The sequence below is a fragment of the Amia ocellicauda genome, chromosome 6 (assembly GCF_036373705.1).
Source record: "Amia ocellicauda isolate fAmiCal2 chromosome 6, fAmiCal2.hap1, whole genome shotgun sequence".
Classification (NCBI taxonomy): domain Eukaryota; kingdom Metazoa; phylum Chordata; class Actinopteri; order Amiiformes; family Amiidae; genus Amia; species Amia ocellicauda.
The window spans coordinates 47,950,928-47,968,556 of NC_089855.1; the positions used below are offsets into that span (position 1 = coordinate 47,950,928).

The window sequence follows — 17,629 nt, forward strand, 5'->3', positions numbered from 1 at the left end:
ATTAACATTTCTAATTGATTTCTCAAATGTCATGAATCATGAACTCCAAACTGTTAAACTTATGTGAACTTCGTCGCAGAGAGGCCTCTCTGGCTTCGGGCTCAGATAACAGCACACGGCACGAGGTCCGTGTGGTTTGGAACAAAGGCAGTCCGGTTGGGCTTTGTCCAAGAACTTCCACTCAGTCGATGCACCTGGAAGTTGGGGTTTCGTGAAAGTAGAGTCTTTTCCAAACAGATTTTCCACTGGTTTGAAGGCTCCAAGGTTGTGCACAGGATGTCTTCTTGGCAAGCAGGGTTTCCACCGTAGAGGAAAGCAGGGCCCTGTTCATTTCCGAGGGTCAAGTTTCTTAAGACTCAAATAGCTATTTAAATGACTGAACACTTCTGTATTACAGTCGTCTTAGTCAATTGTCCAGCTGCATACACTCCACTGATCAGATGGGTACAGGTGGGCAGCGCAGTTTCTAAAGTTCTTTACTTAATATAAAGTTCTTTAAAGAATTCTTCGTACGGCTCAATCTCCTTCTCCCAGTTTAACTCTTCTGTTGCCAGCAAAGACTTGGTTGGTTTCTGGTTCCAGTTCTGGCAACAGAGCTAAGTTGAGTTGAGGCAGTGAGTTACCGGTTCAGGTGAGAGAGAGAGAGAGAGAGAGAAAGGTGCTGTGCGCTACTTTTTATGCCTTCAGATCATAGGGGATTGGTTCTTGAGTTTGCGAGGTTGGATTTGTGCCAGCCCCCAGTCTCCTATTGGAGGAGGCTCGAATCATGCCTGATGTCAATCCATGCCATCTTTTGGAAATGCCGGTGGCCTGGGTTCGTAGCTCTGTTTCAGGATTTCGGCTCTCGCCTGCTTCAAAGGGTTTTATTACCTCCAGGCCATATTCCCCAGACATTTTCACAGCAGAGATTCCAAGACATTTGGCCCATTGTAGGTGAGCCGACTCCCAAAACTGTCACTTTGACATAGAACAGTTCATGGGCCGATGAGCTCAGGAATTAGTAGGACGAGGGGGCAGGTCATTGACCATTGTTATGTGCCTGCTCGGCTTCTCTCTTTTATGACCCACAGGACCATGGACAGCAGTAGGAGGCCTTCCAAGGGACCGATTACACACCACAAAAGGCAGCTCTACACCCGTGTCAGGACCCTGGACATTGTAATGGAATTTTCCAGAGAGCAGCAGAGCAGACACACCTGGGGCTCCAGCACTCATTTAAGACCACAGCACAGGTGCAGCCCTTTACACCTGGGCTATAATTACCCACAACCTTTTGTTACTTGTGTCTCAGTAGTTGGTGAACGAAAGGACGAGGAGTGTGTGCTGGAGAGCAAAAAGGAAGACAGGAGCAACCAGAAGCAAAAGAGAGGATTTCCCAAATACAGACCTTGGACCGGATGATGACACAGAGTAGTGAACAACCTTTTCTTTTTGGATGACAACCCCCTCTGGCTTTGACTACTGCATGTGACACGGATACAGATTTGGATGCGAATTGTTTTGGTGACTTTAAATAAAGCGACGAACTTGGTTTGGACTTCAACGCCACTTTCCCCTGTTTGTGTGTTTTGACGGGTTTCTTCCATCACCTACCTACAAAGTCCAGGCGTCCCTACACCTCAATCCGCTACAATATATACACAGTCACCTCCAGAATTACTGGCACCATTGATAAACATGAGAAAAAAGGCTGTATAAAATAAACAAATATGTAATATATAGAAAGTGATTGTCTAACTTTAATTAAAAACATATATAATATGTGTAATACGTTTATAATTAAATTCCAAAGCCATGCAGTTGCACCCCACTCAGTAGTGTGGATACAATCAGTGATAAAGTGAAAGATTTTTTGAATAGTGGTGACGTGTCAGACCAGCGGTGTGTACTACGAAGGGAGTTTAACCTACTCAGATTTAACTTGGGGTTATCAAGGAAAGTCAGGGTTGACAAACTCTGATTGCCTAAACTGGTGTTAAATGGCACTACGATGGTGGTTAAGATGTCGGTTAGTTGACTAGGTGTGAACTTAACTGGAGTTTGTGCGCATTCGCGTGAAAGGGGCGTGTCCGGCAGCGCAGGCACAATTTGTGCCCAGTGTCTGTGCACCGTATTGTCCCCGGAATAATGCAGCTGGTAATGTCAGGATATGAGGGTTTAAAGAAAGGTTAGTGGCTAAATGTAACACCGTGGCGGCCAACAAAGCCAGGGAGGCCTGTTGGCAGCGCATTGCCGACAGAGTCAGTTCGTAAGAACAGTGTTCTTGTCATATGTTCTCTATTTTGTCTTACGGATTCTTCTTTTATATGTAGTATGATTGAGATGTAAGGACATGTAAAATAGTATATCTAAATATGTGACAACAATTAGGATAATTCAATTATAGCCTACACATGGGCTATATCTCTGAAATTGACCCATTGCTCACTGTTAATGAATTAAGAATGAATTATTATGTATAGGAAACATAGGGTGTCAATTAGAGGAGTCGCTTCTAACTGGAGTGAGGTTGTTAGTGGAGTTCCACAGGGATCAGTACTAGGGCCTGTGCTTTTTCTAATCTATATTAATGATCTGGACTCTGGGATAGTTAGCAAACTTGTCAAATTTGCAGATGATACTGAAATAGGTGACTCAGCAGATACAATCTTGGCAGCACAGGCTATTCAGAGGGACTTAGATAATATTCAGTTGTGGGCCGACACCTGGCACATGAAATTCAATGTGGACAAGTGCAAGGTAATACATGCAGGTAACAGAAATGTCCACTATAATTACTCTATAGGAGGTACAGATCTAGATGAAGTAACGCATGAGAAAGACCTAGGAGTCTATGTGGACTCCTCACTTTCTCCATCCAAGCAATGTGGGGAAGCAATAAAAAAGGCAAACACAATGTTAGGGTATATTGTCAAAAGTGTAGAATTGAGAACAAGGGCAGTGATGTTCAGACTGTACAATGCACTAGTTAGAGCTCATCTGGATACTGTGGACAGTTCTGGGCTCCACACTTCAAGAAAGATATCGCTGCTCTAGAGGCAGTTCAGAGGAGAGCAACCAGACTTATTCCAGGTCTGAAGGGAAAGTCCTACTGAGAGACTGAGGGAACTGAACCTTTTCACCCTGGAACAGAGGAGACTACGTGGGGACTTGATCCAAGTCTTCAAAATCATGAAAGGCATCGACCACATCAAACCAGAGGAGCTTTTCCAGATCAGCAGGGACACTCGCACCCGGGGACACAAATGGAAATTGGGCTTCAAGGCATTCAAAATGGAAAACAGGAGACACTTCTTTACACAGAGAGGCGTCACAATCTGGAATAAACTACCCAGCGATGTGGTAGAAGCTGAAAGTTTGGGAACATTTAAAAATAGACTGGATAGGATCCTTGGATCACTTAGATATTAATGGACACTTATGTTCTTATGTTCTTATGTTCTTAAGATCTACTAAAGCACTAGGCTGTAGGGCAGCCTGTATGAATGTAATGCTATTGTGTTCAGAATAACTTAATTCTAACAATCATTTCAGCTGCAACCTCTGTGGAAAGAGCACCTGCAACAAGCCCGGATTAAATATAACAATATTCTGTCAGGTGGTGTGTATTAATAATACTCCTCTATAATACACAGTACAGATGTGCTGTGTAGCCTACACTTATAATAGCCTATTCATGTGTTCACAGCAAACAGAAAAAAGGCTGAGAGAGTGAAAACTGGAGGAGGGCATGATTCACGCATATGGAATCCACTCTTGGTCGTGGCTCACCACCTAATGTGTCTTTAATTGTCTTGAATATAAGTAGGAGGTTTAAGGACAAAATAATGTAGGCTAGCCTACATGTCAGATCAAATACGATATGATCAAATACCTGAACACTGATGCTGTGAAATTACTTCATATTCACAAAATCCCCCTCATGTTCTCCCAGGGGTGCTCTAATGGGATGTGCGTACAGCCAATCACACCCATCACCCTTGGGATTCCTATGAAAAAAGGTGTTCTATATATAGGCCCAGCTTGCATATTAAAAATAGACCAAGTACTTTTATATTGCGAATTACCTGCGATCACATAAAGAGCCTCTTTGATCTTTAGAAAGCTTAAATGGCCAGGGACACAACACATGCATTCAGCAGTTCAGTGAGAGCAAGTGCCTCCTTGTGAGCTGCACGGCAAACAGTATTCCCGCTCAGAGGTTACATGAAGTGTCCGCTGGCAAAATACCACACAGCAAGACACCCTGTCTGTTCAACAGTGAGGTCATCACTCCGGCGAGTGGCATTGGAGATATCTGGCCCTAGAAGCTGGCAAAGGTTGTCGACAGGTTGAAATCCTAGAGATCAAGGTTCGTGATCTTGAAGCTCAGCTTGTCGATCTGCGCTGTATTAGGGATATAGAAGAACTGGTCAACCAGCCCATGAGAGAGATGGTGTGCACGCCAAAACCTAGGAGAGTTGAGACCTTAGAGTAGGACAGCGTAGAGAACTGCTGGGTTACAGTAGCTCGTAACCGCAGAACAGGGCGTGCACAACCCCTAGAGACACCCCAAGAGCTTGAATTGCCCAACAGGTTCCAACTGCTGGACACCGAGTTGGACAGTGACAGCTCAGAGGGTGATGGGAGGGCAGTTGAGCACCAGAGCACCATGGTGCCCACTCCCCCCCAGAAGAGTGAGGTAGTTATAGTAGGAGACTCAATTCTTAGAGGTGTAGATCAGACAGTGTGCTCTAGTGACAAGGAGACCCGCAAGGTATCTTGCCTTCCTGGTGCTCAGGTTGCAGATCTCCCTAAACTAGTAGATGGGCTATTGGCCAAAGCCGGGGGGAATCCACTGGTCATGGTCCACATTGGAACCAATGACATAGGAAAAGGTAGGACAGAGGTTCAGCAAGACAAATTGAAAGAGTTAGGAACAAAACTAAAGAGCAGAACCTCCATGGTAGTTTTCTCTGAAATACTTCCAGTACCACGTGCCAGGCCAGGTAGACAGGCAGAGAATAGAAAGTTTAACACGTGGTTGAAATCTTGGTGTAGGGAAGAGGGGTTTAGGTTTATGGAGCATTGGTCTTTCTTCTGGGATAGATATAAAAGAACAGGGATCCCCTTGACTGTGGGTCATTTAGCCCCATTTCCCTTCTCAATGTTGACATGAAGGTGCTTGCAAAGGCCCTTGCTTGTCGTCTAGAGCAGACGTGCACAATTAGAATTCAAAGAGGTCCAGTGACCAACATTTTCTCCCCTTGCCCTGCCAGTAACTTGAACCTTGGCTGGAATGGAGTCAGTGCCATTCTCGTGCACATATGTAGGTGCTCATTGGTGAGTCTAGAACGGTACTTATTTTTAATGATGTTCATAGTGGAGAAAGAAAACTCACAACTGTATGTGGAGCCTAACATGGTCAAGGTGTGTAGTGCTACTCTGGTTAGACCAGGGAAAACAGTGTCAGACACAGCCTGCAGCCAGAAAGTGTCATGATCAGTTAGTTGAAAGTGCTCTCTTAGAGCAACATTTGCTTGCAGATCGATCAGTTCCATCTGTAGAGATCCAGCATGTGCCCTCTTGAAGGTCTGTGTCACCTCCTTTGAAAATCCCCTGACATCTGTGATGAGGAATGGATTCACAATGAGAAGAAGGAGCTGCTGTCCAAGGTTGAAGCTGTCAAAGCGATTTCTGAAGTTTCCAATCAGCTTAAGTCAACATGAGGAGAAACATCTCTCTCACCCTGAATCTGTTCCTGCACTTTTGGGAAGTGTGCATAATCTCCTTGAAGATCTTCCTTGAACACTTCCAGTTTCCTCTGGAAGGAGCGGACAGCTGTCATCAAATCACAAACTGAATTGTTCTTGCCTTGTAGTTTCACATTGAGCTCATTAAGGTGTGATGTGATGTCTACCAAAAAGCAACAATATCCATTTTGCTCTCGTCTTGCAGAAAAAGTGAAAACTGTGTTGCCTTCTGACTCTTGAGCTGTATTAGGAAAACTGTTATTTCCTTTCGAATGGACCAAAAGCGTTCCAACACCCTGCCTTTACTGAGCAGCAGTAGGTCATTTGCATTTGCCTCAACTTCTTTCAGGAATTCTCTCAGCAGTCGATGTTGATGAGATGAGGTAAAATCTAACATACACCAGAAGCTGGGCATTATCACTCACATCAGTAGATTCATCAACAGCTAATGCTATGCATGGTGCACTCTGAATAGCTTCATCAAGCTGTGTTAATACATCCTCTGTTAGTATTTCACTCTTTCTTGCTGTTGTTGTATGTGACATTGGGATTTGCTTAATCCCAACAGCTCGTCTTTTTGTTTACCGTCAAGTAAAGTTTCAGCAACAGCATTCATGCACTCCATCACCACTCCCCCGTCAGTAAATGGCTTTTGGTGTTGACCCAAAATCCAAGCTATTTTTAGTGAACATTCATTTGCACGTTGATGGGCAGTGAATGCATGGGAGAGGACTCTGGTGGACCAATCATACTGGGCTTTGAGTTTGTTTACTTTGCATGCCCTCACCTCAGACTGCTGTGGATATAATTGCTCAAAAGATCTGTGCTTTGTCTCGTAGTGGCGCTTCACGTTGGCACTTTTTATTAGAGCCACGGTCGCTGAACTAATCAGGCAGAGTGGTTTGACACTCGCTAGGGAAGGATAAAGGCATATTTGTCTGTCCACTCCTCTTTGAAAGCTCGATTTTCTGCATCGACTTTCCTGATTTTTGCGCACGCCATTCTAAAGCTTCTCCTCTCTCTCTCTCTCTCTCTCAAAATTCAAAAAAATTCAAAAATTCAAAGGTGCTTTATTGGCATGATCTATCACAATATTGCCAAAACAGATACAAATGTTCTATCAATATCAATATCATTTGTGTCATGACAACACAAAAATCACTGTTTTTATTTTGTTTTGCAAATGGAGTCCCACAGGCTGGTGTCTACACACTGTCTCGCAGGCTGTGGCAGGTGGATACATATTGCGCTGCTAAGATGGCAGTGCGCTCCTCCTCTCCCAGCAGGACGGGGAGTTTGCAGCAATCGGGGATCATGCTGAACTCAGGGATATGCATTTTGAATATTTTAAAGTATGTCTCCCTGATTTTTGTGTATTTAGGGCAGGACAGCAGGAAATGCGCCTTTGTTTCGACCTCCCCCAGGTCACACTGGCTGCACAGCCGCTCTTCTCTGGCCACCCAGAATTTTCTGTAGCGGCCTTTTTCAGTGGCGAGGCTGTGGTCACTGAGCCTGTATTTAGTTCGATTTTGTCTCTCTTTTATATTTTGGATTTTTAAGTATTCAGCCAATGTAATGTTTCTATTCAGTTCCCGGTAGCATTCCAATTTGTTTTGTAATTCTAATTCGTGTCTCCATTCTTTTGTGTATTTGCTTTTCAGGTACATGTCAATTTTCCCAATTGTTGTTGTTTTGGTCGTTGTGTGTTCGGGCTCTGTGTGACCGGGCTCTGTGAGCCTCAGAGCCAGCCGGCCAAGGGGGTCCTTGTCTGGGGAGAGGTGGTTGCTCAGTGGAGCCTTGTATTGGTAGGACTGGGTCTCTGCTGTGTTTAGGTGCAGCCAGAACTTGGCTGCTCTTTCTTGTATGGCTATGTGCAGAGGGAAGAGTCCTAATTCGGCTCTGCAGGCGATGCTGGGGGCGTTTCTGTGTACGTGTAAGATGTTTTTAATAAATTCTAGGTGGAATATTTCCGTGGGGCTTTTGTCCCAATTTTTGTTATTGAGGTTCATGAGGGGACCCCACACTTCGCTCCCATATAGCAGGATTGGTTGGATGATGGAGTTGAATATTTTAATCCAAATAGTTATTGGTATTGTTGTTTTCCCAAATCGTGTCTTTATGGCATAAAATGCCCGGCGTGCCTTGTCTTTTAATGCGTTTATAGCCAGGCTGAAGCTCCCTGACGCACTGATGGTCAGGCCAAGGTAGTTGTATCTGGTGCAGTGCTCTAATCCAGTGCTGCCCAGAGTGAAGCGGTACCTGTTTCCCTGAGATTGGGTTTTTTTCTGGAAAACCATAACTCTGGTCTTGTCCATATTGACTGCCAGGGCCCATTTCTGACAGTACTGCTCTAGCAGCGCCAGGTTCTGCTGAAGCCCCTGCTCTGTGGGCGACAGCAGCACCAGGTCGTCTGCATAGAGCAGGAACTTGATCTCTGTGTCATGGAGAGTTAGGCTGCGGGCGTCAGACTGCTCCAACACTGTGGCCAACTCGATGATGTAGATGTTGAACAGTGTTGGACTCAGACTGCAGCCCTGTCTCACTCCCCGCCCCTGAGTGAAGAACTCTGTTCTTGAGTTGCCAATTTGAACTCCGCATTTGTTTTCAGAATACATTGATTTAATGATGTCATAAACTTTACCCCCTACACCACTCTGTAGAAGTTTATAAAATAATCCTTTGTGCCAGATTGAGTCAAATGCCTTTCTAAAGTCTACAAAACAGGCACATATTTTTCCTTTATTGTTTTGGGTATATTTATTTATGAGGGTGTGTAGGGTGTAAATATGATCGGTTGTGCTGTGTTTTGGTAGGAATCCAATCTGACTCTTACTCAGGACACTGTGCTCGGTAAGGAAGGCCAGTATCCGGGCGTTGATGATACTGCAGAACACCTTCCCCAGGTTACTGCTCACACAGATAGTAGTAGTAGTTACCGGTAGTTATTGGGGTCCCGGACCGCGGTCCGCCAATTGTGCACCTCTGCTCTAAGGAAAGAAAACAAAGGGAACCCTCTAGTAGGAAAGTCCTGAAATGTTTGTACCTCAATGCCAGGAGTATAAGGAACAAGATGTTGGACTTAGAGGCCACAGTGCTGGCGGGTGACTATAATGTTGTAGGAGTGACAGAAACATGGCTTACAGAAAACGATGGGGATGAATACAAGTTGAGAGGATACACACAGTTTAGGAGAGACAGGCAAAATCGAAGAGGAGGTGGGGTAGCATTATATGTGAAAAATGACATTGAGGCAGAAGAATGAAAATTAGATCCCAGTAACGGAACAGAATCGTTGTGGGTGAAACTTTTGGACAAGAGATCTGGAGGATTAGCGGTAGGAGTGTTACAGGCCACCAAACTCAGATATTCAGAAAGATGCTGCATTGTACAGTGTAATCAGGACTGCATGTAGCAAGGATGTGACTGTTATAATGGGGGATTTCAATTTCCCAAACATAGACTGGGAAAGCCCAGTTGGGTCTACAGAGGCAGAAATAGAGATGGTTGAGATGGTAAATGACTGCTTTCTAACTCAATTTGTCAGGGAACCAACCAGGGAGAGAGCATGCATTGACTTGATCTTTTCAAATGACCAAGATAGAGTCAGAGGGACAGTAGTTAGAGAACCAATGGCAAATTGTGATCACAATATGGTTAGCTTTGAAATGAAAAGACAGATAACATGCCACAGGTTAACAATCAGTCCAGTCAAACCCTAAGAGAGATCAGGATAAATGAGGAGGAGGTACTAAAGGGACTAGCAGAATTAAAAACAAACAAATCACCTGGGCCAGATGGCATATTTCCATCAGTACTTAAAGAAATTAGGGAAATGATTTATAGGCCGCTAACTCAAATATTCCAAATGACACTTAGAACAGGGGATGTGCCAACTGACTGGAAGACGGCAAATGTCATACCAGTCCACAAGAAAGAGGACAAAACTGAGCCAGGAAATTACAGACCCATCAGTCTAACCTGCATCACCTGTAAAATGTTGGAAAAATGATTAGACAGAAAATAGAGGAGCATCTTAATGAAAACCATATTCTTGGAGATGGGTTTAGACGAGGCAGATCATGTCTGATTAATCTATTAGAGTTCTTTGAACATGCAACTGCAGCTTCTCAACAATTAAATGTGTCTGATGCCCCTCCCCAGCTGCGGAATAAAAAGGTCTCCATTCAAACGAAACCCAATTCCCTGCTGCTGCCCTCTAGAGAAGACTATGTCCGGGACTCAGTTGCAGACGCACTGCAGACGCCCTCGCTGTGGAATCGAGGTCTCACATCTGGACAAGGGGGGAGATGACTGAGAGGATTGAGGGGGCATAAGAATAAAGCGTACAGAGCCGGACCCCCGTAAGTGCCCCGGCTGCCCCGGGACTTTAGCGCCGCGCTGCCCGGACCCTGAGCCGGGCGGCTGCACAGAGATAGATCCAGCTTGTTTGTTTGGGAAGTAGTGCGTGTTTTCTAATTTAGGCTAATTCGTCAGTGGGTCGGGAAGTATCAATTTACTTTCGATTTCTTGAAACTGGATTTATCCACGTTTGTCCTAAATTTCCTAAAAAAATAATAGAATAAACATCTGCTTGAAGTTTAGTTTTGTAGTGAATATTGAAGTGATTTCGAATTTCTCATATTTAAAGTGGTTTTTTTTTATCTTTTCACTTTCAATTGTTCCCGTTTCATGAAGTTGTGTCGCACTTAATTTTCTTAAACATTATCTGATCAGGAAGTCATAACATACAAAGCTGTAGGTCCTATATTGAATTCATATCACAATGTACATGGCTTTATTTTCAGTTGGAGAAATGTGCATTATTTATATTTAAACTACCTGTAAATGGATGCAAATAATCTATATTTGTTATGTAATAAAGCATGCACAGTTGGGCGAAAAGTCGTGAACGTGCAATGCACCTTCAACTGCGCTGCGCAATCAGTCACGGGATGCAAAATATGTCATAACACGGTCCATAGACTAGGAGGCCACAGGCGAGATTTGATTGTGGGCCCCCCGACCTCGCTGCAAAACATTGTAGTGGTGTCCGTCTTTATGGGATGTTTAGTTAAAACTAAAATACACAAAAACATTTATTATCACAGAACATTTAATGCACTTTATCTGTATATGTTGAAAAATAGATTTAGTAAAACATAAAAATATAAATTGAGCACTGTTTGTATTGACATAACACCATAACTAATAAACAGTTCAGGTAAAAACACCCACACCAACAATACTTAGTACTGAAAATACCATAGTGCACAGTGCACATTAAAAAACAAAAATAAATAAATAATACACATTGAAGTTTTGTGGACTCCAGATAATTGCATAGGCTTGGGACCATTGTGATGTTATGCACTTAACTATGATATGCATTAATCCAGAGCAAGTTATTACAATATAATACAAAGACATGGATTGTGATGGCTAGACGACTGGGTCAGAGCATCTCCAAAACTGCAGCTCTTGTGGGGTGTTCCCGGTCTGCAGTGGTCAGTAACCATCAAAAGTGGTCCAAGGAAGGAAAAGCGGTGAACCGGCGACAGGGTCATGGGCGGCCAAGGCTCATTGATGCATGTGGGGAGCGAAGGCTGGCCCGTGTGGTCCGATCCAACAGACGAGCTACTGTAGCTCAAATTGCTGAAAAAGTGAATGCTGGGAGATTCCGGTTCCGGTGTAATATGCTGTAGACGCGCGAAAACACCACTCTCCACCTTATTATCATTATTTTTTGTATTTCTGCATTGTTAACAAACTTAATAATTTATTGAAATAATTAAGTAACACTCACCTACTACAATACAATGTCTAAATCGAAGGGTAGGCGTCCGCAGCTAACGGATGAGTTGGATCATAATCCGACAGGGGAAGAGAGCGTAGGCCCTGCCGCAGCAAACCCTTCACTGACTGCGCAAATTGCTGAGATCATGCGATCGGAAATGTCATCCTTCAAATCCGAGCTTCGTAAGTTCAGGGATGACACTCGAGCCGAGTCTCCGGGGTGCAGACATCCCTGCAGGCGCTCAGAGAGGCGCTGCTGCCCCGCATGCAAGACTCGAGCGCTCGGTGACCGATATTGACGGCAGGGTTGCCTCTCTGGAAGACTTGTGCTCCTCCCTAACGGAAAAAAACAGGGCCTTACAGGAAAAAGTTGATGATTTGGAAAATCGCTCCAGGAGGCAGAACTTACGCATTATTGGTATCCCCGAAGGAGAGGAAGGGAATAATCCAACAGCTTTCATGTCTTCGTTCTTTTCAAAAGTCCTTGACGTAGCGGTTTTCCAGAAGGATCCCGAAGTCGACCGAGCTCACAGATCTCTCGCCCCGCAGCCCAGGACCGGGGAGAGACCGAGACCGATGATCGTTCGGATGCACCGTTTCCAGGATAAGGAAAAAATAGTTCGCAAAGCAAGAGAAAAGGGCCCACTGACGTATCACGGAAATCAAATGAACATTTCCCTGATCTCAGTGCAGACCTGGCATGGAAAAGAGCATATTTTAATGGAATCAAGTCTCAGTTGCGAAGTGCTGGGATAAACAGTAATTGATTCAACAGATTGTAAAAAATATCTTTATTTTTATTTTGAGTAACAGATAGTGGGACGGCGCTGTAATGATGCAGCAGAGCTTCCCTCCGTTTATTTTTTTCTTTTACATTTTTTTCTGGTCATTAATTAGTATCGTTTCTCTGCCTTTTCGCATTTTGAAGTGTATGTATGCTGGTACTGAGAAGGGTTGTGCTGTTTGTTGCGGATGTTATTATATAGCCTATGTTTCCCAGCAAACCGACATCAGCAAATTGGGTTTCATACTCTTATTTTATGTGAGTTTATTTTTTCAACTGTAACTGTTTTTGCTGTATTATTCAAAGTGGTTGAACTTATAACTATTTTAAAGATCATTACTCCAACAGGGCTGGGAGCTCCGTAATTTATGCAGCTCCGCTGTATTATAGCATATCGGATTGTGTTGTCATTAATATTATGATTATTGTTATAATCTGTACAGAGTTGTCCTGTGTACAGTGCTCTGTCTCCTGATATGCACATGTGACCTGTACACCTCATTCATACATTTGAGTGTGTGCTTAGATTTATTTTATTATCGGACACTTATATGGAAGCATGCAGGCAATCCTATTTTTGGATGTGTGTGCACACGCGTGTATCTGTGTATGTTTGTATACGTGTGTATGCATGTATACGGTATATGCTCCTAATTGGGATGATAGTAACTAGTTCTTTTTCTCTCCTCCTTGCCTGATCTAAGCACACATGAGTTGATACTAGCTGGTGTTTTTAATTGTGTAATGAATCCCTCTCTAGATCGCTCTTCTTCGGTGTCTACTTCCCTTTCTAAATCCGCTTTAGCTATTTGAGATTTTTGTACACACCCACAGGGTCTTGGACCCTTGGAGATTTTTTAATCCTAACTCGAGACAGTTTTTCCCCCGTACATCACAGTTATTCCCGGATTGATTACTTTTTAAATAATGAATTACTCCCCTGTGTTCCTTGTTGTAATTATCAAACTATAGTTATTTCCGACCATGCCCCAATTGTTATGGAACTCATAGTATCCGATCAGCCTTCCCCCCATTGCTCCTGGCACCTTAATTCACTTCTACTCTCAGATAAAAAACAATGTTGAATTTATTTCCTCTCAAATAGCCTTCTTTTTGGAGACTAACAGCACCCCAAGAATCTCCTCAGCAACTTTATGGGAAGCTCTGAAAGCTTTTTTAAGGGGGCAAATAATTTCATACTCTGTGCATTCAAGGAAGCATTACTTAAGGAGGTTGTCTGAACTCACAGATCTTATTTTAAAAATAGATGAGTAATATATAAATTCCCCAACCTCTGACCTTTACAAAGAACGGTTGGCCTTTCAAACAGAGTTTGATTTATTGTCCACAAAAGAATCTGAGCAGAAATGACTTATATCTCGCTATACATTTTTTGAACAATGAGATGAAGCTGAGTTGTTTCTCTCTGACAGGGGAGGGAGGTCAGGCTGCTTCGAATGAGGAACAGCGACTCCCAGAGCTGAGGATTGTGCTGCTGGGGAGAAGATGGACAGGGAAGAGTTCAGCAGGAAACACCATCCTGGGCAGAGAGGAGTTTGTAACTAAGACTTTAACTGGGGAGTGTGTGAAGAAACAGGGGGAAGTAGCTGGGAGGCAGGTTACTGTGGTCGACACACCAGGGTGGAAATTGTCTTCTGTATACCGCACTGTACACTTTCTTCAACAGGAGATTGTGCGCAGTGTGTCTCTGTGCCCCCCGGGGCCCCACGCTCTCCTCCTGCTCATTCCTGTGCGTTCAATCACAGAGAGAGAGAGGAGATCAGTGCAGGAACACCTGGAGCTCCTCAGTGAGAGAGTCTGGAGACACACTATAGTGCTGTTCACCTGGGGGGATGAACTGGGAGACACAACCATTGAGCAGCACATTGCGAGAGGAGGGCAGGAGCTCCAGTGGCTTGTTAAGAAGTGTGGGAACAGGTATCATGTTCTCAACAACAGCAACAGGGGTGATGGCACTCAGGTCACAGAGCTGCTGGACAAGATAGAGGAGATGTTGGCAAAGAACAGAGGAGGGCACTATGAAACGGATAAATCAGTTATACAGATGATGACAGAGAAGTCCGAGGAAATGGAGAACAGGAGGCAGAAGGTGATTAAGAAACCAACAGTCAGACTCGGGGGTGAGTGCCATGTGTTCACTTTTCAATCTCTGAGGTCGTGTAGTTATCCAAATTCAGTCAGAGCCTTAAAAGCAATATGGCTGATAAAAAAACAACTGATTGAATGCAGGACCAAAGGTAGTTTCAATAAACTGATAACGTGCATTTTATCTGTATCCCTAGTACTGTGTATTGACCCTCAGGTAACTGGAGTGCTCAGCCCTCAGTGAGTGACTCCTGCAAGGTCAGCCCAGACAGTGCAGGCCGAGTGTGTGAAGAGGTATAAACTGAGTTGTTTCTCTCTGACAGGGGAGGGAGGCCGGGCTGCTTCCCATGAAGCACAGCGACTCCCAGAGCTGAGGATTGTGCTGCTGGGGGAGAGACATGCTGGGAAGAGTTCAGCAGGAAACACCATCCTGGGCAGAGAGCAGTTTGACACTGGGAGAGTAACTGAGCAGTGTGTGAGGAGACAGGAGGAAGTGGCTGGGAGGCTGGTCACTGTGGTTGACACACCAGGGTGGGATTTGGAATCAATTAAAGACAATGCAGAATGGGTTAGAGAGGAGATTAAGTTCAGTCTGTCTCTGTGCCCCCCGGGACCCCACGCTCTCCTCTTGGTCATTCCTGTGGGTTCAGTCTCAGAGAGAGAGAGGAGAGCAGCGCAGGAACACCTGGAGCTCATCAGTGAGAGAGTCTGGAGACACACTATAGTGCTGTTCACCTGGGGGGAGAGACTGGGAGACACAACCATTGAGCAGCACATTGAGAGAGGAGGGCAGGAGCTCCAGCGACTTGTGGAGGAGTTTGGGGAAAAGTATTATGCTTTCAAAAACAAGAGCAGAGATGGCACTCAGGTCACAGAGCTGCTGGAGATGATAGAGGAGATGGTGGCAGAAAACAGAGGCCAGTTCTTCACTGTTAAGATGTACCAGGAGGACAATGAACAGAAGTTACAGATTTTGGAAGATGAAATTAGGAACCTAACCATGGAAATAGACCAAGTGAATCAGGAAATGTTTCAGGTGGATGAGAGCAAATATGACAGTCAATTGAAGGGAAAGGAAAAGATACTGATAGTGCTGGAGGGCGACCAAAGGAGGCTGCAGGAGAAGAAAGAGAGTTTGGAGAAACAGAAGAATTTAAAGGTGGAGGAAGTGAGAAACATAAAAAAGTATTTGAGGAGGTGGCTCCCAGAGTGCAGTGAGGGAAAGGCCAGGGAAGGGGGTAAGAGTCACTCCGCTCCCAGAGCAGAGGACCAGAGAGCAGAACCATCAAGCACTATGACTCCAGGACTGACAGCAAGCGCACTAGGGGGGGCGGTGGGCTCAGTGCTCTGGCCAGCAGTGGTCTCCCTGATTGGAGCAGCAGCGTGGTCTGCACTAGCATCGGGGCTGATGGAACAGAAGGAGGCAGTGAGAGACAGACACTAAAGGGCACACAGGAGATCCCTGTATGTCTGTTTATCTTTGTCTTGCAGCCCTGAGGCGTGCCCAGGCAGGAGGACAGAGGCAGCAGGGCTTCCCTGTGTCACAAACAGGGACAAACGCAAATGTCATAGGGTGACCAAATTTAATTTATCTATTTTGCACGTATGGTATTTTTGGCATTTTTCACATTTCTATTATTATTATTATTATTATTATTATTATTATTATTATTATTATTATTATTATTATTATAATTACTATCATCACTTTTATTACTTTTATTATTACTATTAGTCACGTTTCTAATTGTTTGAGTTTTGCACTAATCATTTCCTTTGGATACAAATTTAGTTAACCTTTGCGTGAGATACGTTTTACAGAGTATAACTTGATTGACAGTTCGAGAGACCAATTGTAGACCAGGAGCGCACACAGCCATTGATTCCAAGCTGCCTTGAACAAACAGAGAGGTATATAAGCAGCACTGGTTGGACAAACTGGAGGGGGCCAAAGAGCAGGACTCAGGAAGCAGGACTCAGGACGCAGGACGCAGGAAGCAAGACTGAGCGGTGCAAGCAGAGCCAGACGGTCAACTTGAGGTTCAGCGATAACGGAAGGGGTCCAGAAGAACAACCCACAGAGGGGTGGAAGGAGAGGCGACCTAGATTGACTTGCATGGAGCAACCGAGGCTGTGCCGGTGGTGTACAAAACAAGACAGACGGAATAGAGGAGGACTAAAGCTGAGTATATTTGATCTGACCCCGAGTGAACATTAACCTCAATGCTTTTTTTTTAACTGATTTATTTGGGTCACCACTGACTTTTAGATCATATTCAGCCCTGTTCTTTGTGAACAAACTGACTTTTAATTGAGCTCACCTCTGCTATTTAGAGGAACACAACTGACTTTTAAATTTAGCTCTGCACTGTTCTTATGCACATTTGACCTGTATTTTTATCTCGCTCTTTTTATATAGATGTTGCATTTAGACCGTAATGATTTTATCTAATGTTATAGCTTTTAGGTGGTTTTATGGGATTGTTTTTATGGTTTAATACTGTGGAATGGTCTAGTGCTACATTTGTTAAAACTGCCTTCCTAGGTGTGATCTCCCTATTCTTAACCTCCCCCCAGATTAAAATGATCCTGAGTGTCCTTTAAAGTTTGCTCAAGTCCCTGACAAAGTCAGGTGGCGTAGTTGGCTACATTATTCATTGTTCACCACACCAGTGACACAATGCAAAACACATCTCTGACATCGGGCTAACATCAAGTAAAGGTATGATAACATTGCTGCAATTGGTAGTATCCTGAGCAACTCACTTATGTTCTCCAAAGACATTCTTGCCACTTGTGGCAATATTCAGATGATCCCCCTTTAAAAAAACAAACAAACAAACAAAAATTGTGATCTTCATAACAATATCAAAAAACACACATTAGGGTCAATTGCTGGAGACAATCCCGTGGTTAGTACACAGCCTCATACTGATCTAGTCCGCAGGTTTAATACTGATTGGAACAAACTTGGCGAACACAAGTCCATCCATCTTCGAAACCGCTTATCCTGGTGAGGGTTGCAGGAGAAGCCTTAGCTGATCCCAGCAGGCATAGGCACAAGGCAGGAATACACCCAGGACAGGATGTCAGTCCATCACTGGGCAACACACATAGCAATTTAGACAGTTAACCTAACCCACATGTCTTTGGACGGTGAAAACCCACGTGGACACCGGGAGAACATGCAATCTCCACACAGACAGGTACCCCT

General features: G+C 44.2%; 1 protein-coding gene across 1 annotated transcript; it reads left to right on the forward strand.

Annotated features, from left to right (window-relative positions):
• The first annotated feature begins 14,200 nt into the window (after positions 1-14,200).
• On the forward strand, positions 14,201-17,024 carry LOC136751638 (GTPase IMAP family member 9). Its single transcript, XM_066707411.1, has 2 exons — positions 14,201-14,450; positions 14,739-17,024. Exons 1-2 carry the CDS (start codon positions 14,321-14,323, stop codon positions 15,857-15,859), a joined length of 1,251 nt encoding a protein of 416 aa, XP_066563508.1. The 5' UTR covers positions 14,201-14,320; the 3' UTR covers positions 15,860-17,024.
• Positions 17,025-17,629: the final 605 nt, after the last annotated feature.

What these genes read in the sequence shown, in the direction of transcription:
- LOC136751638 (XM_066707411.1), top strand. Translation starts at nt 14,321, where the DNA reads ATGTTGGCAAAGAACAGAGGAGGGCACTATGAAACGGATAAATCAGTT. An exon ending in ACCAACAGTCAGACTCGGGG is followed by an intron (nt 14,451 to 14,738) that starts GTGAGTGCCATG and finishes TCTCTCTGACAG; the next exon opens with GGGAGGGAGGCCGGGCTGCT.